The following is a 23,863-nucleotide window of genomic DNA, read 5'->3' on the forward strand; positions in this document are numbered from 1 at the left end:
ATATTTTGGTATATTTAATGATATTTTTGTGTATATTTAATGATATTTTTGGGTATTTTGGATTATTAAATTTGCCTATTTTCGGATTACATGTTTTAATAATAATTAAAATAAAAAAATATCTGTAACGGTTTTATAATTACGAATGCTGTTACAGATAATCTTAACAGTAACGGTTCTTCGATTTCAATGCTGTTACAGATAATTCTATCAGTAACGATTTTCCTTTCAATTTCCGTTACAGATAGTGATAATAGTAACATCTTTTCCTTTCAATTGTCGTTACAGATAGTGATAACAGTAACAACTTTTCCCTTAAACTGTCGTTACAGAAACAAATAACAGTAATTGTTTTTCCCTTAAACTGTCGTTACAGAAAGCATTAACAATAACGATTCTACTGTGCTAATGCCGTTACAGATATAATCAATAGTAACAGCTCTTCCATTATAGTGTCGTTACAGATATTAATAACAGTAACGACTCTTCCATTATAGTGTCGTTACAGATAAATATAACAGTAACGGTATGAATGTCGTTATAGATAGTAATATCTATAACAGTGTTAGATAGCCGTTATTAATTATCCGTAACTATCTATAACGCACTAACGGCGTTATGTGCCGTTACAAAAGATTAATAGTAACGACATTTAGTGCTTTCTGTAACATCGTTAACCCTTATTGATGCCTGTTTTTTTACTAGTGCATGTAATTAAAAATTATTTTCACTTTTACGTTAACTATTGTTTTTTCTTTTAGATAACTTTGATTTCTTTTTGTTTTAAGGAAATCTAGCGAAAAACTATTTGGTTGGTTAACTCATCGATAAGTCTTGTTTATCATTTTTCATGTATTAAAAGAAACTTATGTTTATATATCTTTTTTCATGTATTAGGAGAAACTTATGCTTATATACATAGGGTTGGATGAATATAGAAAAACACTAATTTTCGATTCATATCAAAATATGATTGGTTAATATAGAAAAAAAAAACGGTCAACAGTATTATAGGGTTATAATAATTAGTATATTATATATAATATTGAAAGAGATAAAAAAAAAAATATTATTATATTATCTATAATAAAAATATATTATATATAATATTGAGAGATAAAAAGGTCAATATATTATATATAAGAAAAGTAAATAATTAAGAATATAATAATTAGTTTATTATATATAATATTGAAAGAAAAAAAATAATTAATATATTATATATAATAAAAGTATATTATATATAATATTGAATGAGATAAAAAAAAAATGTTAATATATTATATATAATAAAAGTAAATAGTATAGATATAATAATTAGTTTATTATTCGTATTCTGTGAAGGAAATAAAAATGGTTAATATAATAAAAAATGTTATTATTTTAATATTTATTTTTTTATTAATTATTTTTAAGATTAAACATTTCATATTATTAAATGTATGTAGTTGTAAGTGTGCTATGATGGGAGAACCTGGGTTAAAAGAAATTAATATATTGAATGTTCAAATAATTTATGTATTTTGTACTTTGATTTTGGAAATTTATTTTTAAAATATTGATTAATAATGGTGATTTAATATTTTGGACTATCATGTTTTATAATTTTGAATAGTTATGATTGTTTTATATTTTTATATTTTTATTTTAAAATATCATATTTTAAATGTTAAATATGTATGAAAGTTTGATATTTTAATTTTGAAAATAAAGTTAGTTTTAAATCGAGCTCGAGTTCGAGTTTGAAAATTTAATTTTTGTTCAAACTTTTCGAGTCGACCGAGCTTGTAGATAAATAGTCGAGTTCGAGCTCAAATTTATAAACTCATTCGAGCTCGAGTTCGAATCGAGCTAATAAATACTAAATTGAGTCGAGTTCGAGCTCAAGCTAGTTTGAGCTCGGCTCGACTCATTTATAGCGTAAACTCCACCTTTCATGAGTTTTGATAATGGGGGAGACACTCAGGAAGGCAACGATGATGGTGTTAACGACGATGAGCCAATTGAACACATTGAGGAAGAAACTACACTAACGCTAGTTTAGCAACATTTGAGAATATCTAATAGGGATAGTCAACCCTCTATTAGATATCCTTCTAATGAGTATTTCTTTCTCAAGGATGGAGGAGAACCAAAATCTTACCAAGAAACAATTAAAGTTAATGAAAAAATGAGTTATTGAATGCAAGAAGATATGCAATCCTTACATGATAATCACACGTACAACTTGGTAAAGCTACATCAAGGAAAGAAAACACTCAAGAATAATTAGGTGTACAGGTTGAATAACGAAATAATAACTCACAGCTTAACTACAAGGCTCGATTAGTTGTGAAGGGTTTTGGTCAGAAGAAAGGGATCAACTTTGAAAAATATTATATTCGGTGGTAAATAATTGTTTAATCCGAGTTGCACTATGGTTGCACGTCTGAACCTAGAGGTGGAAGAATTTGACGTAAAAACGACTTTTCTTTATGGTGAATTAGAAGAAAGATTTATATGGAGCAACCCGATGAATTAAAAATCAGAGACACGTGTAAATTTAAAGAAGCTTGTATGGAGTCAAACAAGCTCTAAAGTAGTACAAAAAAAATGACTTATTTATAATAAGTCATGGATATAGCAATACTACATCAATCACCGCGTGTTTATTAAAAAGTAATCAGACAACGACTTCATCATTCTATTGTTGTATGTTGACGACATGTTGATCATTGGTCGTAATATTGCCAAAAATAACAAACTGAAAACAGAATTGAGCAAATCTTTTGCAATGAAAGACTTAAGGTCATCAAAAAAGATACTTGTAATGAAGATCTCGCGTGACGAAAAATATGAAAAGTTATGGATATCTTAAGAAAGTTATATTAAGAAGGTTTTTGAATGGTTTAACATGAGTAAAATGAAAACAGACAACTCTCCACTTGTGAGTCACTTCAAACTTTTTACAAAACAATGTTCAACAAATGAGAAAGAAGAAGCGAATATGGGGAAAGTTTTCATACACATATGCAGTTGGGAGTTTGATGTATGTTATGGTCTGCACTAGACCGGACATCGCTAATGTAATTGGCGTTGTTAGCAGATTTCTCTCAAATCCGAGAAAAGAGCATTTAGAAGTAGTCAAGTGGATATTGAGGTATCTGAAAGGCACTTCAAATGCGTGCTTATGTTTGATAGTGACAAACATATTCTAGTTGGATACACGGACTCAAATATGGCTGGTGACGTTGATTCTTGGAAGCCCGTTTCATGATTTTTGATAACCTTCGCAGGAGGAGCTGTCTCTTGAGAATCTAAGTTGCAGATGTGTTGCTCTATCCACTACGGAGATAGAGTATATCGCAATCACTTAGAGTTATAAGGAAGTGTCGTGGATGAGAAAGTTCTTAGAAAAACTGGGTTTGCGACAAGAAAAGTACACTGTGAACAGTGATAGCCAAAACGTTATTTATCTCTTCAAAAATTCCACATTTCATTCGAGATCCAAACATATCGAAGTGATGTACCATTGGATTCGAGATGTGCTCGAGACGAAGCAATTAAACTTAGAGAAAATTCATACATGTAAAAATGAATCCGATATGATGACCAAACATTTGTCGAAAGAGGAACTTGAAGTTTGTCAGCGAATAACGGGCCTATTTGAGCCCATTATATGAGTCGGTTCGACCCATTGAGCTTGGACTAGTATAATATATAACGCCGAATTTCGAGAATAGTAAATTAAATATTTTGATGTGCATTAAAGTAAATAAAATCAGTCTAATCCAACTTGTTATCTCATTAATTTAAGTTGAAATGTGTAATTATTATTACATATTTTAATTTATTTACATAGTGTCTTCCGTTAACACAAAACCATCAACCGCGCGATCTGGCGATCAAGCGATATCTTCTGTGATGATCGTCTGCGGTCTTACAAAACGAGCGAATAAGCATCCATCCATAACCCAAAATTGAGCTCCTTTTTCTGTGCATTTACAGACAGGCTGCGGCGTAGTGCGTCTCCGTTCGTCAATTCATCCTCTCTCTCTCCCCTTTCTAGCTCTAGGGGTTGCAAGTCGCAACTTGCAATCTCTCCATCTGTAGTAATTTACTGTGCAAAAACCCCTCAAGTGAAACAGCAGCTAAGATGTCGGAGATGGCACAGACAGATCCAGAGGGAATCGACGGTGTTCGCATGACTTGGAATGCTTGGCCTCGCTCCAAAGTTGAAGCCAGCAAAATTGTCATCCCAATCGCGGCCTCAATCTCTCCGATCCGTTCCCATCCTGAAATTCCCACCGTCCCTTACCTTCCTCTTCATTGCAAGACATGCTCCGCTGTTCTAAATCCTTTCTGCCGTGTCGATTATTCCGCTCACATCTGGATCTGCCCTTTCTGCTTTCAGCGGAATCATTTCCCTCACCATTATTCCGCCATCTCCGAAACCAACGTCCCTGCTGAGCTCTACCCTCAGTACACCACAATCCAATACACTCTCCCGCAGAATTTAGCCAACCCTAACGCTGGCGCTGATTTACCTTATCAGCCGCCGGTTTTTGTCTTTGTGCTCGATACTTGTGTGATCGAGGAGGAATTTAATTACGCTAAATCTGCTCTAAATCAGGCTATCACATTACTCCCTGAGAATGCTCTGGTCGGGTTTATATCGTTTGGGACGCAGGTGCAGGTTCATGAATTGGGGTTCTCGGAGATGTCCAAGGTTTATGTTTTCCGTGGATCAAAGGAGTTGTCGAACGATCAGGTTTTGGAACAACTGGGGCTTGGTATGCTTGGCCGTAGGGTGGCAAATCCTGGCTTCCAGAAGCAGTCAACAGGTGGTTTTCTACCGAATGCAGGGGTTACTCGGTTCCTGTTGCCGGCTTCGGAATGTGAATTCAGCCTAAATGCGGTGAGATGATGAAAAACTACAAATCATCACTTGTAAATTCGTTTAATTTCAGAAATCTGAGGATTGTTCAATGCTTATTTAGTAAGAAAAAAGCTGAAATTTTTATCCAAATTTCAGTTATTAGATGAGTTGAGCAAAGATCAATGGCCAGTTCCACCTGGTCAGCGGGGATCGAGATGCACTGGAGCTGCATTGAGCATTGCAGCAGGCTTGCTAGCAGCATGTTCAGCCAACAGTAATGCTAGGATTGTTGCTTTGGTTGGTGGTCCCTGCACTGAAGGACCTGGCACGGTATGATCTCTGATCTGCTTAGTGTTTTTCCTGATGTTATAATTGTCATGTCATCTGTCTTTGCCTTCATTTTTTGGGATTGTATTTGCCAGATTAATGAATTCAGAATACAAACCTGGTGATTTTGATGAAAAGGGTCATACTATGTCACATTTGTGGGCTACCGTTTAATGCTTTGTGGTTATTTTAGGGGCACTTATCCCTTCAAGCAAAAGAGGAAAACCTCAAAGTTGATGTGAAAATTTCATTAAGATAGTTTTGTTAACAATACATAACCATTGGAGTAAAAAGTTTATGGCGGCCAAGTTCATTATTTTCCTCTACTTGCTTTGTGCAAATTTCTCTCAAGGGTTGGAGATTTCATGCATAGCTGTGTCCGTGTGTCAAAGATTTGGAAAAGCTCTGGTTTAATTTGTCTTTTTTACTTGATTGAGTGAAGCGAATGTATCGTGTAAATGATTTTTAATAAAAGTGGTTATTGTTTTCTTGGGAAAAGACAGTCTCTTTTATTATTTATAATAGAAGTGTCATCTTATTATACCACTTTCATAAATGAGGTTTAGTGTCATCTTCTCCTGGGGCAGGATGTGTCTACCGTATCAGTAGTTGATTCTTTGTTCTTGTACCTAAATGCAGATTGTGTCAAAAGATCTATCTGATCCGGTACGTTCACATAAAGATCTTGATAAGGACGCAGCTCCACATTTTAAAAAAGCTGTTCAGTTTTACGAGGAACTCTCGAAGCATCTTGTCAGCCATGGGCACATCTTAGACGTTTTTGCTTCCGCACTTGACCAGGTATTCTTTATGTGTGTACTTGTTGGTGTTCTCAGTTAGAATGATGTCACACTGGTTGTTTATTGCACTACTTTACCTATGATCCTTTGCTTACTAGTGGTTTACATCCAGTAGCATTACCATGTGGTTGAAGTTTGTGTTTGAGGAATGGACCTATCATTTTATCCTTTGTAGAGAGCATAGCTGGGTCCTTAGCACTGAAATAAGTGCCTTCCTAGCTCCACTTGGAGTCTTGATGGATGCAGCGAGTGGTACCCAGTGAAACTGGTGTCAAACTGGTTGATACGCTTTCAGGGTATCATGACTAAAGCTCGGAAGTTGCAGATTTTTCATTTACTTTCATGCTAGACTTTTTCAAGAGCCTTTAGATAACACTATTGAAAATATAATTTCGCGAGTCCTTAAAAGCGTATCAGTTGCGATTCATTTATTCACATCATTGTGGGTTTCTAGACTTTGCTCTTTAATCCAGTGAAGTTATCTTTGCTGAAGACTAGATTGTTCTTCACAAGACAAGGTCAGATTCTTATGTTTCTCTAATAAAATCTGCAACGTATTTTCAGGTTGGCATTGCAGAAATGAAGGTTGCTATTGAACGCACTGGTGGACTTGTGGTTTTAGCTGAAAGTTTTGGCCATTCTGTTTTTAAAGATTCATTCAAGCGAGTTTTTGAAAAGGGAGAGCAGTCTCTTGACCTGTCTTTCAAGTAATTTTTCCAGAGCTATATTGTTTTTCTTTTCTTTGGTTTCTATATAGTGAAGATTCTTTACCTTCTCTCTGTTTTTGGTAGCTTCTCAACTATCTTCTTGTGTTCAATACAATCTTGGTATAAATGATATTTCTCTAAGATTATTGCAATTTGGATTCATGTACCATAAAGTATGTTAGTTGAACTTTATCATCAACTGTACATCATACTTCTTGTGCTGCTGGATGAAGTTGGGTTATCTCTATTGACATGCACTGGCTTTATTGGAGCTGTTATGTCAAATTACTGTGGATTTTTCTCCTCTATGTTCTCAAATAGTATTAGTTCAATCAGAATAGTTTCATCACCAACCGGCATATGTATCTCTAGTAGTCATCTAAGCTCTCTTAGATGATCATAGAAAGAAATATTTTGCAGAAAGCCAAAGCAGTTAACAAAATAAATTCCCCTTGGAAGATGGTATTCATTTCTCTGTTCCCAAAAGGCATTGAGGGTTATTGTTTTCTGAAAAGCCCATATTTTGATTACTTTGTTGTCCCTAAAGACATGGGAGTTTTTTTCTGCAAATCTCATACACTGATTCCTCTATATCTTCCCCCCTTCCATTTTCAAGTTACTCTAGAAGTAGTAGAAGTCTCAATTAGAAGTGCAGAAATTTCTTAAAATGCACTTGTCTTATTGTAGCCTTAGGAAAACATTGAAGGTTCTTGATTATATTGCATATATAAGCCTATTTGACGAGAAAGGGCTTGATATTCATCTACATAACTACATCCTTGTCTGATAATGTTGTAAGCTGTAGTCTGATATTATCTGGTCAAACCACATTCCACCTGTATCCACTTGCATTTAGCAGACAGAATCTTGTTTACTCTACCTTTTTTGGTGGTGAAACTTGATTTTGATGTCATTCTTATAAATCCAATTTCCACTATTGTGGTCATGCGTGATAATAATAAGACAGTATTCCCCTGAACTAAGGTGAGATGTATAATAAGTAATATAAAAAAGGATCACAATCTAAACTTTGAGATTTATGTGTTATGTTGAAATATTTTGTTTTTTGAATTTAGATATTTCAGCAATATAATTTTGATTTTGTAATTCATTTAATGTTAGGACAAGTAATGACTTATGTAGGATGTCTTTGATTGCATTAGGATATATGTTTTCCTCTTCTAACATTTTTCGTGGAGATGTCTGAATGAATTGATTTAAGCTTGATCCTTGTAGAGAGCAGTGTTTTTAATGGTGGGTTTGTTCTTTGCTTTTCATGTGAAATGCAGTTTTTTAATTGCCTCGTTTCCAGCTTGGTATTTCCAGTTTATTTGTACTCTAAAATCAAGATTTCTCTTTTTTTCCATGATACTGATTGGTTGCGTATGATGTGGCATTGAAAGTTCATCGACTTGCATTTCAAGAAAGAATGATTGTGGGATCATGCATTTTTTTGTACTCTGTTGGCTCATCTCTGCCAGTTCAAAGCATAACTTGGCTCAATTACTTTTCTTGTCCTTGCATATCTCTCTATTCTCATGCTAATTGTGTTAACTGTCCTTTTTTTTCTTTATCTTTTTTGTCACCTGATGTGAAATGTATAAGCTATAAAAATAATAACCATTTCTTTGGCCATATGTAGTGGTACACTCGAAATAATCTGTTCAAAGGATATAAAGATTCAGGGTATAATTGGACCTTGTACTTCTTTGGAGAAGGTCGTTACTTTTGTACTCTTCTTTTATTTTGCAGTAATTACCTTATTCAAACATAGTAGTGATGAATTCCCCCTCCCTCCTTCAATCCATTTTTGCAGAAAGGACCAGCTGTTGCCAATACTGTCATTGGCGAGGGAAATACAACATCTTGGAAGTTATGTGGCCTGGACAGAAGTACATGCTTGACAGTGTTGTTTGATGTATCTGCTAGTGAAAAGCCCGACCCTTCAGGAAATGTAAATCAAATGTTATACATACAGATCCTAACAAGGTATATTAGGGAATCAATGAGTTATATTTCCCATCTGATTGGATATTAAAAGGAAGTCTTATTTTCTAATATGTAGCTTCATGTTGAATTTGTATACTTCTGAATAAGGTGCATATTTTCCTGTCTAATATTTGTTTCTGCTTATGGTTTGAGATGCAGCTACCTGAGTGCAGAAGGTCAAGCACAAAAACGGGTTACCTCCCTTTGTAGAAGATGGGTAGATAGTACCGTTGGATCAGAGGTAGTAAGAAGTGATTGTACGGTAGTTTATTTTGTCAGGTGTTATATTTTAAGGATTGAAAATTACTTTCAAAAGCACTTGTCTAGAGCCTCATGGAACTTATCTATTTAAATGAATCAATGACCTCGCATATGCTTCAACAGCTATTGATAGAACATATTACTACCTTGTTTCAAAATGAACGAAAAAGAAAACTAACTACATATTAACGGTTGCGGATATTAAACTGTAATAAAAAAATCCTTAAATGTTTATTTCTTTCTATAACATTTGTCTTTTTTGGACCTATTTGCAACATTTAGAGTGTACAAGCTCATCATACTCATTTTAAGCTGTAACCTATATAATACATTCATTTTGAAAAAAATGTAAATTGGCTTATTCATTTTTGTGATGGTGTTTCTCTATCCTAAATGAATTTCCAGCAATTCATATTCTTCATTGTTATCATTATATTAACGTGAAGCAAGTTAGAATGCAAATGATGCACATTTTCATACATTTCACTTGCACCAGTTTGATCTCAATAACTGAATAAGCCTTGTTTTCCAGGAGTTAGTACAGGGATTTGATCAGGAAACTGCTGCTGTAGTAATGGCCAGATTAGTCTCTTACAAAATGGAGATGGAGGTACTTCATAATCTTTGTTAAAATCTCTTGGGCTGAATAATCGGTCTCTCAGTCATGGCATGTCATGTTCTGCATTCATGTAAAACTTCTTTATTCCTTTTCTGCTAATAGAAGAGTGAACTGCATCACAAACTGGTCATACTTTAAGTGTAGGTAAAGCTTGACATCGTGAAGTTACATTGCATTAACAACTGTGTTATGCAATGAATCTTTTCTCACACTTTCTTCTTTTTTTGTTCCCGTAGTTTCTTTAATTTGTATGAAAATCTCTGTAATGGATTTTTCATTTACCAGGAAGGATTTGATGCAACAAGGTGGTTGGATCGTAGCCTCATTCGGCTTTGTTCAAAATTTGGTGACTACAGAAAGGATGACCCAACTTCTTTTACTTTAAACACTTACTTTTCCTTGTTCCCCCAGTTCATGTTCAACCTACGGCGCTCACAATTTGTGCAGGTAAATTCTTTTGACACCCCCACCTCCACCCCTAATTTAACACATCAAGTCTCACCTTATGCATTGCAGTTTTCTTTAACTCGTTTTGTGTCTTGTTGGCAGGTGTTTAATAATAGTCCCGACGAGACTGCTTACTTTCGCATATTATTAAACCGGGAGAGTGTAGTCAATGCCACTCTGATGATCCAGCCATCGCTAATGGCATATTCATTCAATTCATTGCCTGCTCCAGCTTTGCTAGATGTGTCTTCCATTGCGGCTGATCGAATACTCTTGCTCGATTCTTATTTTAGTGTAGTTATCTTCCATGGAATGACAATTGCCCAGTGGCGAAATATGGGTTACCATAAGCAGCCTGAGCATGAGGTATGATACTTATTTTCAACGAACATGTATCTATCTGTTTAGTATGCATGTTTTGCACATTCTGTTCCCTTTTAGATAGGTTTCTTTCCAGAGAGAATGTTTCGTCCTTCTCTCTGTGATGATTATGAATGGATAATGCGTATATCTTGAATAATCCATTCATACAGCTTTTGGTTACCAATGTTTAACTGTGATCTTAACAAGTGATTTTCCAGATAAGGGAACAATTTAGCATACCAACGATCTGGTAGTGTATATATATGATAAATTTTAAAAGGAATAAACTATTTTCATTAATCCACAACATGTCGCATGAATCGTGGTGAAACATCCACATAACAAATTCAAGTACAAGTATTGACACGAGTTAATAAAGAAAAATACAACATTCCAAAAAAACATCAGAGGGGACCAAATTCCCCAAACCAACTCAAGTTATCATCCTTGACTATGCAAAGAAGCCTTTAGAATAACTCTTATCATCCTTTAGGTGCCTCTGTTCACTTACCTCATTTTCTGTCAGCCAAACACATAATGCAAGCAAACTGAACTTTGCTGTCATGTTAATATGGAAATATATTGAGATCTGTTATTTCTGAATCTAATGAACACTGCTTCTTCAAATTTAGTCTTACCGAGATGTTGAGTTCACTGTGTTACAAATGTTATATCAGACTAGTTTTGTACTCTTTTCTTTATCAATTATTCTCTTTCCTCTCGTCTTTCTGAATAACATGCTTATAGTCAAATGGGTAGATCTTGAAATAAATAAATAAATCTTGGAGATTCTAAACTTTCATTACTAACTCCGTCCCATTTGATGAGATCCTTAAGGTTTTGTGGTGAGTTTTATGGAGGGGGGTAGTATGAAACTTAATATTCAGTAAGATGCCCTTAAATATAAAAGAGAGGCAGAAAGACTAAAAGTAAGTAATGATATTGAGTGATATGTGGGGGTAGCTTAGTGGCAAAAGCTTACATGTTTACCACCCTAAGATCTCAGGTTCGTTTTATTTATAAAATAAAATTGCATTTGTTTTAATATTTTTAAGACATGAGCTGGAATATAAATATTAAAACTTCAAAATTTTATTTTTTAAGTCAATGCATTTTAAAGTTTTTTTTATTAAGAAAAAAAAATCTTATTTTGAATACAATTAAAATTTGGGTCCATATTTGAATATTTCTAAAAACTTTAGGTCCCATTTGGTATGTTAGTCTTTATTTTACTAATGATAACTTATTTCACATGGATATTTTAATTAAGAATCTATTAATTTGTATCACAGGTTATGCTTATTTCCTTTCTCTTTTATTTCAATCAATGAGCTTAAGAAGCACATTAAACTGTTCTCATTATTTGTTCTTCTTCTATAGGCATTTGCACAGCTGCTCTTAGCTCCTCAGGATGATGTCCAAATGATTATGCGTGAACGATTCCCTGTTGCCAGATTGGTTGTATGCGATCAGCATGGCTCTCAGGTGACACTTATATTCATAGCCACTTTATTTCAGAATGAGATCGTAGTCCATACATAAGAATATTATTCAGATCCCTATTTCAACAGCTTGGGTAACACATTCTATACTGTTATTTCACTAGTGAGTGCACCTAAACTATCATCATTCATACACGCGTTGTGCAGAATAATATTAAGCATTCTCTAGACATGTTAGTTTATATTGGGGAGACATGTCAATAAGGTGTTGTGTGGTGATGTTACTTATCTTTAATTCTGGTTACAACTATCTGTAAAGACAGAGCAATCAGTTAATATTCCTACAATAAATGTTTGCTTGGAGTAAATTGTCTTGGTTTCCATATGTAGTGATAATTTTTTAAGTACTAGTAACATGAATAGAACATTTGGTGCTATGGTAGTATTTTTATTATAAATTGTTGAATGTATTCATTTTTTTTATGTTTGAACAGGCAAGATTCCTATTAGCAAAACTGAACCCATCGTCGACTTACAGTAATGCTCATGAAATGAGTGCTGGCACAGAAATGATATTTACTGATGACGTTAGCTTACAAGTTTTCGTAGAGCATCTTCAGAAGTTGGCTGTCCAATCGTCTTAATGATCTGATTTTGGAAATTGCAAAATGAAAGAGGAGGGACTATAAGGGGCTCGCAGAATTCGGTCTGTTTGATATCCATCCTTTTTTTGTTTGTTCCAATGCAAGCTGTGTTATATTTGTTTTCTCATGGATTTTTTGATGGTAAAAGGTTGAATATTTTGTTTTTGAGACAAACCGGGGTTGGGGAAAAGGAGAAATTAGAGCATCATCCTTTAGGGTTTGTTTATTGCGTGATTTATACAGAATTAAGGTAACTAGAATGTAAGTTATAAGAAGATATGAACTTACATTTCGTTGGATAGGAAATCTCTTTTTTGCCCCCTCCCCCATTCTTGTTATTGTTATTTCCTGTAATGAAGATTGTTTGTTTCTCTGTTACATTTTGCTACTTCTTTTGGGAGGGACAAACAAACAGCTCCTAATAATTTATTCCAGTTTTTGCAATATTTGCTCCTTTTTTTTATCATTTGTTTAGGAAGTCAAAATGTAAAATTAGTAATGCATGTTTGTGTTTTGAATCATTCCTTTTTCTCATTTTTCCAGTTCAATTTGAATAATATTGTAACTTTCCAAATGTTCTTGTATTGTTGAAATCATTTCATATAAAATCAAAATTTAAAAACAACTGCTAGGAAGCTAATATTATATTTTCTCACTTTTTATAAGGGTTAACATTTATGTAATATTTGTCTACATATTAATAATTTAATATTGTCGAGGTGTTTAAACTGAAATATTTGAAAGAGATTAATTATATATATATATTTTTTTTGTTCATATTTGATTTAATTTTTTATTAAACAAATTTCACAAAGATCAAATTTATATTCGATTCTTACTACGATGATTGGAATAAACAAATGTGGATTAGATGTAATGATAAACTTATTTAACCAATGGAATTTTATCGTTTCTCCACTTTTGACTTCGTTCAAAAGGTGAAATGATCATCCTACTCTAGTGATCATTTCTCTTATACATGAATGCATCATCATACCTATATCTGGCTCGAGAATAACCAAAAACATCATCAATGGCCTTTTAACTTAATCTGATCCGCTTAGATGATAAACCGACATTGGGAGTCTATAAATAGACTCTTCTAAGAAAACCAAAGGCATAAGAAGCCCTCAATAACCCTCTAAAATTAGAAAACCTTAAATTTAAATTTAAAAATTTTCAAAATCGAGTTTTAGTTTTTGAGTTGAAATACTTCTCCTTTTAATCTCATATATTGTATAATAAAAACTATTTTGAAAAACTCTAAAACTGTTTAAATCAAAATAAGGTTCGAAATATTAATGTTTTTTTTCAAGTGTTAATAAATGACCAACTAACTTGGTTTGTTTAATTTGAAGTGAATAGACTTTAAAAATTGGTTAGTTATATAACTCTAAATTAAATAAACAAATAGCGGGGATAGCTCAGTTGGGAGAGCGTCAGACTGAAGATCTGAAGGTCAGGTGTTCGATCCACCTTCACCGCATAAATTTTTCATTTTTCTTTTACCAATCTATTCTTCCATATAATACCTTTGAATATAAGATCACATGGGATTTGAGACTATAAAATCAGGATAATTAACAGTTTGGGAATGGCAATGATGAAATAAGGATTCCCATGAGAATCAGGTACAAGAACGTGATCAGACATTCATTGCAAAAGTAATAAACCTATTTGGACTAAATGTTCTTCCCTAACTTAAGGAAAGACGAGGATTATTGGACCACCAGTTCCAGATCTTAAGGAAAGACAAGGATGATGACTAATTTGATTTTGTACAGTTGGGCAATTTGGATAAGAAGGAACAAAGTTACTGTTATAAAAAACGCGCAAAAATAAATAACACCAATCTTCCAACAATACTTTCATTGCCGGTAAGGAGGGAGCTCCGTGCTCATTAATTGCATGTTTTATTAGGTTTTCCTCATGTAATGATGTTTAAACAACTTTAATTTTGTCAAGAACAGTGAACTTAAGTAGCTCTGCACATAAAAAAGGCAAAAGAAAAGAATATTCTATATTTGTTGTGTATGTACATTACATTGTCCATAAAGAATTGCAATTCTCTGCTAATTCCCTCCTCCTCTAAAAACAACAAAATTATAAATGCCTTTTCGACACCAAATCTCTCTTCTTCTTCTTCTTCTTCAAAACTACAACTCCATTGTTTATCTTCTTCCAAGGGACTTCTGTCTATATCCATATTTCATTCTTTCAAAGAGTTTCTCTCTTGTTTTCCTCTTCTTGTCCATTTTAAGCCTATATCTTTCTTCTCTCTCTCTTTCATATATACCTTGCCAATAAACTTCGCCGGTTAAGGGCCACAACCACATCGAAGAAGAAGAAGAAGAAGAAGAAGAAGAAGGATAATCGTTGTCGTCTGCAGCCTCTGCTAGGTCTTCGTCCATACTCTTTAATAACGTCAAATTGAAGAACTTTGTCCACATTTGTCCTTTACGCTTCTCTATTGCATGCTGCTCTTTAAGTATACCAGAATGTGGCTCAATGTATACCATTTTCCTACCACTATGGTATGCCCAAACATTAACCAACACTTCCAGTATCCGGCAGTAACAATGTTTTCTCTGCTCCATCATATCAAAAATAAACACATTACACAAATTCCAAGACACCCTAAAAAACTCAATTTGGTTACAATCTAGATTTACTTACCTCAATGTTGGAGGACCCCAGTATACAATGGGAGATTTCACTTGAATTATTATTGTGCAGCTCATTGAGAGAATCAGCAAACATCCTAACCCCAAAAGAAAATGAAAATAATGTCGTGTTATTGCGTTTCTATTCTAATTATCAACTGCATTATATTAAGAGATTTTTGTACCTGGAAAACATTATGAACTCTAGAAATGAAGGAGTTGGCATCACCCAGCTATGTAGAGAAGACCACTGATCTCCATCTTCAGGCATAGGAGGAAGAGTGTCAACATATAATGACAGACCATACATCCGTCGGAAGGCATCTCCAAAAGTAGTTCTGGAGAATGCATTTGAAAGTTCAACAACTTACTTTTGGTAAACATAAAATGGAGATTTCAGATCTACCTATTTATACATTTCACCCATGTGTCTTGTCTTCATTGACTATGAAGATTGTTAAAAATCAGGATTAAGTGTAATTGCAAAATACATCATTTTTTTTAAATAGAAAAGGATTGGATATTTTTAAATAGACTCCAACGCATTACTAAGAGATTGATGTTATTCAATAGACAATTAAGTAATGCATTGAGGGAAGATGCTCAAGAAAATTAGGGCCTTGTTTGATATGAGCTTATTTGAATAACCAACTTTGTTTGGTGTAATAAAATGTCCTAATTATTTTAATATCTTGGTTGATGATTTGATTGATCAGATGATAATTCCAAATAACACACATCAAACAAGGCCTAGGAATTCAGAACACCTAGTTCATGTTCATTCTCATCCTTAGTAACCCCCCTTTGGGATTTTGGTGGAGAAAGTGCAGTATTGACACAGCTTACCTGCAGTTTCCACCATTTAGGATATCACACATGGACCAAAATGAGGTAACGCCGTTATTCCCTGGAAGTCCTGAAGCCATGTCCAACTGCGACCAAAAGTATATCACATCTCCTTTACTTTCCTTTTGTATCAATTCTCCCAACACTTGTTCTGCTTTTGGAGACAAGGAAGCCTGCTTTTTGGAGAAAATTATGGTGAAAAGGTTTATGTCAGAATCTGGGGGGCAGACATTCAAGCCTAAAGTAATTGAGGAGCTTTGGCATGTTTCTCAAAATGAATTGATGATAACTCTATAAATGGCTCCAGGATCTATTCTCATTGTTTTTGTATTAGTTGTAAAAGTACCAAGTGGTATTACAAGGAAGAGAACACACCTTCTTACCAGCTGCATGCCATGATTGGAACCCAATCCATGGTCGCTTGTGGATATTATCCACACTGTTAGCCATGGCAAACATGCCTCCCATCTCACACAGAATATCCTTGTAGTACGAGTTGTTCAAGATGGGTAGCCTTCCAACAGCATCAATATCGTCTGACCTCAACCTCCTTGTCCTGGTAGACTGAGGTTATTTATAAGAAAATTAGATACTACTGATACAGTTATTATTCACTTAAACACTAACAGCCCAATTGAGTTTGAAATATTTAATATAACTGTCATGCCAATGGGATTTGTAGTAACTTGTTCTCAAACTTAAATTAAAGCTCTCAAATGTATTAATACAAAATCAACCCCAGAAAATAGATTCACTGTTCAGATCATCTGCTAATACAGGAAAAATGATTAAAAATGGAAGTTCCTTCGATTTGCTATTTCACTAAGAGCTTGTTTGATCTAGGATTATTTGAAAAAAAGTGGGTTGTTTGAGATTATTTGGGTTAAATTACTAAAATGTCCATTTAAAATTATAAAAAATAAAGTAAGGGTATTTTGGTTGATAAATTGAGTCATTTGATGGTTGAAAGGATAAGTGATTTGATAAAGTTTTTTTTTAATAATCAAATAATCCAAGATCAAACAAAATGTCAGATAGGATGCCTGATTGGAACATAAGAAGAATAGAAACTGAAAATGTGTCATTGCAAGGATGGTGGTAACTCACAAGGCTTAACCCACGGTATAAAGAGCCATGGTGTAAAAATGGCCAGGCACCTTCACCATCATATATTTCATATATGGACAAGGGTTGTCCTGTTCGTTCAAGTTCTCCTTCATCCCTTTCATTTGATTCAAACCTAATCTTCTCAGACTTTCGAGCATTACGATATATATCATCCCAAACACCAGAATCCTTCTCCATCCTTCCCTCTATCTGCAAATAATATGAGAAAATACGTCATTCATAAAGTAAAGGGGGTGTACATTGTAAGAATAAATTAATTATTCTGCAATACATTGCTATACCTCCTCCCTTTCCAGCCTTTCTACTTCATCCATGGTTTCTATTTCAGTCAAAATACTCCAATCCAATTCAGTGGGAAAATCATTCGCTATATCAGTTTCATTCAGAGAGGCGCTGTTTCCAATCAGTCTGTTAAGCTCTTCCTCAATCTGGTATATATAATTCGCATTTTTCATATTAGTACTATTCTCATCCCAAGTTCCATTGCTACCAAGACTCTGTTCCATTTCCATGCTGAAAAAGTTCCATTCCCATCCCACTCCTTTGAGCTGAGAAATCTGACTTGGAAGTCGAATATATGATGGATAAGTGAGAGTATCCTCCAATAGTTTTGCAAATGTGGCAATATAATCCAATGCCTGCATGTTTCTAGCCAACAGTTTCCCAGAAGAGGCTACTGAGTGAGCAAATTTAGAAAGCTTTCCATTAGATATTAACCGTGAAAAAGCTTTTTTTAGTGCTTCAGCATCATGCTTTGGATATACCAACCCATGTACTCCATTAAAAACCTGAGAATTTCATCAGTTTTATCAGGTATATTCCATAATTTCAAAGCTAGGGAAAATAGAACTTACATATTTTTTTATGTTGGGATAGTCTGGTGCAACAACAGGAACTCCATATGACAAAGCACGGAGTACTAGTGAAGGAAATCCTTGTTCATCTTGGGATGAACCATACAGCACAATATCCGACATCATTAACAACCCATTCACATCATCACTGAAGCCATAATGTCTTACAGATCCGCGTGGGATTCCTAAATGACTAGTTAATTCCTACAAAACATTAACAACCCATTCAGATCATCACTGAGGAAAAAAATAATTTTTTTAGGTCTTCTGTATATAATAAATATGTCCTCTGGTCTTGTCACGGAAAGGAAAAAAGTAACATAGAAATTAAGTTTCACTTGGTTTCTCTTTCTTATTCAGTTTTATTAGAATTACATTGTATGGATGTACATATGCAAAAAGAAAAAGGAAAGGAGGAAAAAATAACATATTGGATATGACGTATAAGAGAATTTGAGAAACATTCTAAGAATAAATTCACAAATCGTAACTCATACTTGCTTAGATTTTACCTTAATTGTTGCAACTAATGGCCCTCTACTTAAGAGATACAAAGAAGTTTAGTTGAAGCAAGAGCCTGACACTCTACATTTGGTACAATTTAGTTCTAGGTCCAAGGAAGGGGGTCATTCCATTTCTCCCTTCCCATGTCTATATATAGGACACAATGTGCATATTAATTAGTGATCAAGTTATCAGTCGCTTGAGCCTGAAACTCAAATACTACCATATACTTTGTTCTGGTTTAATTCTTCACTACAAATAACGAATGAGAGCGTAGAAGAGCAAGAACCTGTGGTTCATCCATTACACGAGAAGAGATTTGATAAATTATAATCTTGAATAAGGACGAACTAGGACATGAAACTCTTCTATGGTTTCAAGGTAATAGCTATCTCTAACATAATAACTTACTAAACTACTACTACTTGGCACAAGGTTTCCATTTGGAAACAATGTTTTAGTAAATTTGTATTTGTGGTTGAGTTTCACTAAGAAATTGTTCTTTTTTTCTTTTTCTTTCGAGAAACTAATACAGAGACTATTTGATATAAAAGTGTAGTTGGTTGAGGAAACAATCAAGGTTGAGAAATAGGTAAGACCATTTGGTATAAACGTGTGGTTGTGGCTAGGGTGATCTAATTGGGATGTGCCATATAACAAATGGTGGGTAGGTCTGTTATGATACCGAATGAAAGAAGGGGGGATGAGATTCAATAGACTTTCCGATAGAACAGGGTTGAGACACTTTAGAGATGGAGGAGAGAGAAAGACTGAGCTACTATCTTCTTATTCATCATATTATTCTACTGATTACATTGTCTTATATTAATACTACTATTGTAACCAACTAACAAAACTACAAACGAACATACTACCTACAATACTAACTACTATACTGACAAGTGACAAGGTCTCACTAGGAAACCACAAATTTATTTTGAGAAACTGATACAAGATCATTTGGTATAAAAGTGTAACTAATTGAGATCCCTGTAAAGGTTGAGAAACATATATAAGTTGATATAAAAGGGTACATGATTGCTAGGGTGATCTAGTATGGATATGCCAAAAAATGTCTCTTCCAAGAAAGGCCATCTAAAGCAGCATATAATCAAATGCGGAAGGCAACTCCGACCTATTTGATGAGCTTATAATGGAGTAATTTCTGATAAGTGAAAACATAGAGGAAATTAGCGTTATAAAAAATTATCAAATGAAAAACCCAATTGGAGATTATGTGCTTGGCTTATGTCACTATGACTTCATGAATGAGTTCTGTCCATTTCCAAATGATAATAATTCACTCAAAACATCAACATTGCACCTTTAAGCACGACACTTGAGTGAGATAATAGAACATAAAACAAACCATTAACCATTAGATTACCTGTAAATCATAAACATATTCACCCGAGGAATTTCCACACAGGAAGATGAACTTAAATGCATCTCCGGAATCTTTTTCCCTTGCATATTTGATTAGAAGGGGGCCTATATCATGCAACGCAACTGCATAGTCCCAAGATAGCTCATTGTAGAAGAATGCACTTCCAATAACTAGGACCAACATATCATCTTCACTGAATCCATATTCTTTTCTTAAATGGATCTTTGAGTGGGTTTTACTGTAGCTTTCTGAAACCCAGAAATCAATAGGTGATCCCGGAATCACAAAGAAGTTCCCGGTATCAAGCTCACTATATAACATCTGAGCAAGGGAGCAATGACTGAGAAACAATTTTAGATAAACAAATACAGGATGAAACTAGCATCACATAGACAACAATGGTATAAATCTAAGCTTACCGGAAGAGAATAATCTGGAAACACCACAACGTCAGCCCTGCTAAAAGTGTTTTTCCAATAGGAAACAAGATGTTCCCATCCCCTTTCCTTGTAAACTAGAAGACGGTTTGCAAGGGCATCTTCATGAATTGTCCATATAAGAGGGATAGAACAAAAAGGCTCCTGCATGAGGCTGCATAAATATAAACTTACTAATTCTAGCACGTAAATAAGTGTAGGACAATGCAATGTTCATTATATATGAAAACTGATGCCTAATAAAAAGCAGTCAAACACTTAAGATGGAGAAAGTTTCCATTATCAATAGACAACAATTGCTGAACTAAACTAGACAAAAATAAAGCAATAGATGGCAAAACCACAAACAATCATACTAAATGTGATGTATCAACATAAACCAGCAAATTCTCATTAATAAGTTACTTGTTAAAACCCTCAGAGTACTTACTAATTTTGTGTCTTCTCTTGCCCAAAATACACTGTTATTCACTAAAAATAATCCAAGAACCTTAGTTATTAAGTATGGATAAACATTAGGCATAACTTTTTTTCCATTTTAAATACTCTGAAGTTTATATAGATTATTAAATGTTTCACAAATACATTCATAAGGAAATCATTATTAAAGCTAAGGGAAGAGGCATGGCATATTAGAATAGTGGTAAACAAATAAACAGGCACCCAAATGCAAATAATTTTGGTGAGAGTGATGCAAATCAGTTAGTCATACCTACCTAGAAATAACATCTTTTACTTCAATTGAATCTGCAATTATACCTTGAAACCTGCATCAATGTTACAATAATTCAAATACATACTTACATATAAAAACAACTACAATCTGTTTATGTCTAAAAATTGTAACCGTACAAGACATTACATTGACCAATCAATGTTGTGTTCTCCCTCATGAGGTATGATTGAGATACGGCCTCCTATTTTCTCCCAAAATGAGCGTGCTTTTCCATCCTCCACCGCAAAGATCTGGCATAATGGCATTATTTAAGAGAAGCCTCAGGGTTACAACTTTGGTATCAAATTTAAGCTGATTTGTTTTCTAGTAATACATAGGTATTCAATCATTAAAAGGGCATGCCCTTACTCCTTATGCAATCAAGAAATATAGAAAAGGTTAAAGGCAATCACCTTAACCATGTAACCAAGTCTCTGCAAATTCTTCATCACTGTGAACAGCAACAATGCTGATGGATCTTCTTTCATGTTTCCTAACACCTAACAACCATAACTGGTTTCAGACATTTCCATATTCACATGGAAAAATGTAACAAAGAGATAACTCTATGCACATATCCTGCTAAAGAACTATAGTGACTTTGTTTGAACATTGTAGACTGAAAACAAAGGAAAACTATCTTGAGAACATGCAATCAACCACTTGAACCAGATATGTTACCAACAGTCAGGAACCCCATCATCCAATCAATTGTCACAAGAAAATATATTCGGAAAAAAGCTTCTCATGTGCTACCTTAAAACTACGGATAAGCATATCATACTGCGACTTTTTGGGAAGTAACTGCGATTTTATGGGTTAAATATACTGGAAAGAGTGGTCGGGACTAGTTTTGGAAGGGAAGAAACAGTAAATATATTCCAAAATAGCCCGAGTGGTCATTAGCTGAATCTGAGACCAGAAATCTTTTGTGGATCTTAATCTGCCAAACATGCACTTTCCAACAAGCTTATCATGTTCCCATACAAGCTTAAATGTATAATCCAACTGTTATTTGACAAATATGGCAAGATCTGTACAAGTTGAACCCACAACCTTTACTTAGCCACCAAAAGAACCCCCTTACTAGAACTAGAGTTAGAGAATTTTATGATCAAACCAACTAAAACTTAGTATATTATGTTCTTTCTTCATCAAAACCATAAAGCAGATACAAAATCTGTAACCATCAACTTGATACAGGAAATATGAAAATGAAAAATGTATGCTCACTAGTCCAAGTCGTGGTGGCCGGAGGCCAGACCTAGGCTCATTTCTCAACAAATCCTGACTAAGTTGCCGACTAAACCTCTCCTGCACAAATCTCAACGAACTTCCATACTTCAACCCTTGACGAACCGTCTTCCCTGTCTCGGTCCCAGCACGAAATACCGACGCAATAGAACTCTGCAGCACCATAGAAGCAAGCGCAAAGGAGAATACCGCAAAGAAAATGCAGAAGTAGAACATTGACCTGCCTCTACAAGGAAACAAGAGGAATCTCCTAGAGGAGGAAGATCGACCGTGATGATGTGACCTTCCAGCTCGCCATTGCCGATCTGAAGCAGCGGTGACTCTGGACCGATCCTTATCTTCTTGTTCTTCTTCGTATGCGGCGGTTTTAACAGGATTAGGGTTCCGTTTGAAGCGAATCTGATCATTAATCGAACGAAATAGCACGGCGTTATGACCGGAATCGGTGCCGGCGGCAATACCATCTGGCTGATCAGCATTGGCGTTCCAGGCCATGGATCGTGAAGAGAGTTAGTTTGATCGATAGAGAATTGAAGATTTGATAGTGAGAATGAGAATGAAGATTTATTCGTGTTGGCATGAAACAATGAACTACCAAAGCGGTAGTAGTGTAGTGTGTTTTTCAATGGATTCTCACAGCTATGGCTTTTATCAGATTCAGGGTCATTTGCACATGTGAAGTGATGGACCAACAAAAAAAAAGTTCGTTCTTATATAGCACGTGAAAACGCGTTATTGTTAATGGATTACAATTATTTAATTTATTCTAAAAGTTAATTGAACGTTTGAAAATTTTACTTAGATCCAACATTTTAAGAAAGTATATTTCCTTGTTAAATTATGTTATTACTAAATTTGTTATCTTTCCTAAGGTAGTATAAAAAAATAATAATTTGTTGTTTTTTTATAATTTTAATAAGGAGAACTTATGCCTTTTTAATAAAGAGTAAAAATTCATATTCACACTATTATAAGAGAAAATATGTTTAACTAATTAAACTAACACAATTGAAAAAAAAATATATATAGAACTTTTTTTTACTAGATCTCTTGCCCTTCTAAATTTGTTTCAAATGTTATGGATTTTTGTTGAATTAAGAGCTTAACAATACTTCATGTTAGCGTGTTTAAAATCAACAAAATATCATTTATTTATAAATAATTAAATATAATTTATTTTTATTTTATTTTAAATGTATATATATATTAAAAATAAAAAAAATCGTTTAAACAAAACAAAAACCATTACACGAAAAAGAAAAAATAAAAAATAAAAAAGAACGGTACTCAATAAATTATCGAGCTCTTAAATATTCGAGAAGAACGAATAACTTTCTGACAAACTCTAATGACTTTCTTAAACGAATCTCAGAAAGCGTCATAATAATAATATTATGAATTATGCGCACCAGTTATTCTATTAAAAAAACAATTGGGATGGTAATTCAAATATGTAGGTCCTCCATATCAGTCGTATCAATTTATATTTCACAACAACTACCAAAGATTCGGGCATTACTCAATCAAGGCTGTCAAAATCTCGAGTTGACTCTTAAAATCTTACGATTTTACAATTTCACATTAGACTAACGATCCTGATTTTAAGTAAACTCTTACG

General features: G+C 34.1%; 2 protein-coding genes and 1 non-coding gene across 3 annotated transcripts; 2 read left to right on the forward strand and 1 right to left on the reverse strand.

Annotated features, from left to right (window-relative positions):
• Positions 1-3,904: 3,904 nt before the first annotated feature.
• On the forward strand, positions 3,905-12,901 carry LOC124919579 (protein transport protein SEC23-like). Its single transcript, XM_047459847.1, has 12 exons — positions 3,905-4,897; positions 5,015-5,188; positions 5,825-5,986; positions 6,550-6,692; positions 8,335-8,410; positions 8,509-8,681; positions 8,841-8,922; positions 9,475-9,552; positions 9,847-10,008; positions 10,111-10,374; positions 11,752-11,856; positions 12,308-12,901. The coding sequence occupies exons 1-12, from the start codon at positions 4,136-4,138 to the stop codon at positions 12,455-12,457; spliced, it is 2,331 nt and encodes a 776-aa protein (XP_047315803.1). The 5' UTR covers positions 3,905-4,135; the 3' UTR covers positions 12,458-12,901.
• Positions 12,902-13,870: 969 nt separating this feature from the next.
• On the forward strand, positions 13,871-13,943 carry TRNAF-GAA. Its single transcript has one exon. It is a non-coding gene; the product is annotated as a tRNA-Phe (tRNA).
• A 500-nt stretch (positions 13,944-14,443) lies between these two features.
• Positions 14,444-22,919, reverse strand: LOC124920798. Its single transcript, XM_047461359.1, has 14 exons — positions 22,225-22,919; positions 21,405-21,491; positions 21,139-21,242; positions 20,993-21,043; positions 20,259-20,430; positions 19,840-20,160; positions 17,949-18,152; positions 17,376-17,882; positions 17,074-17,283; positions 16,342-16,530; positions 15,967-16,139; positions 15,306-15,458; positions 15,134-15,218; positions 14,444-15,045 (listed from the first exon to the last, which is right to left on the reverse strand). Exons 1-14 carry the CDS (start codon positions 22,738-22,740, stop codon positions 14,629-14,631), a joined length of 3,189 nt encoding a protein of 1,062 aa, XP_047317315.1. The 5' UTR covers positions 22,741-22,919; the 3' UTR covers positions 14,444-14,628.
• Between the last annotated feature and the right edge of the window lie 944 nt (positions 22,920-23,863).

The sequence above is a fragment of the Impatiens glandulifera genome, chromosome 1, assembly GCF_907164915.1.
Source record: "Impatiens glandulifera chromosome 1, dImpGla2.1, whole genome shotgun sequence".
NCBI classification, from domain to species: domain Eukaryota; kingdom Viridiplantae; phylum Streptophyta; class Magnoliopsida; order Ericales; family Balsaminaceae; genus Impatiens; species Impatiens glandulifera.

Excerpts from the sequence above, each read along its gene's own strand:
- LOC124920798 (XM_047461359.1), bottom strand. The coding sequence starts at position 22,740 with ATGGCCTGGAACGCCAATGCTGATCAGCCAGATGGTATTGCCGCCGGC. Across the intron at positions 17,883-17,948 it reads ATCCCAACATAAAAAAATAT|GTTTTTAATGGAGTACATGG; the intron begins GTAAGTTCTATT and ends TGAAATTCTCAG. Across the intron at positions 17,284-17,375 it reads AAAGGCTGGAAAGGGAGGAG|ATAGAGGGAAGGATGGAGAA; the intron begins GTATAGCAATGT and ends TATTATTTGCAG.
- LOC124919579 (XM_047459847.1), top strand. The coding sequence starts at position 4,136 with ATGTCGGAGATGGCACAGACAGATCCAGAGGGAATCGACGGTGTTCGC. Across the intron at positions 6,693-8,334 it reads TCTCTTGACCTGTCTTTCAA|TGGTACACTCGAAATAATCT; the intron begins GTAATTTTTCCA and ends GGCCATATGTAG. Across the intron at positions 11,857-12,307 it reads GCGATCAGCATGGCTCTCAG|GCAAGATTCCTATTAGCAAA; the intron begins GTGACACTTATA and ends ATGTTTGAACAG.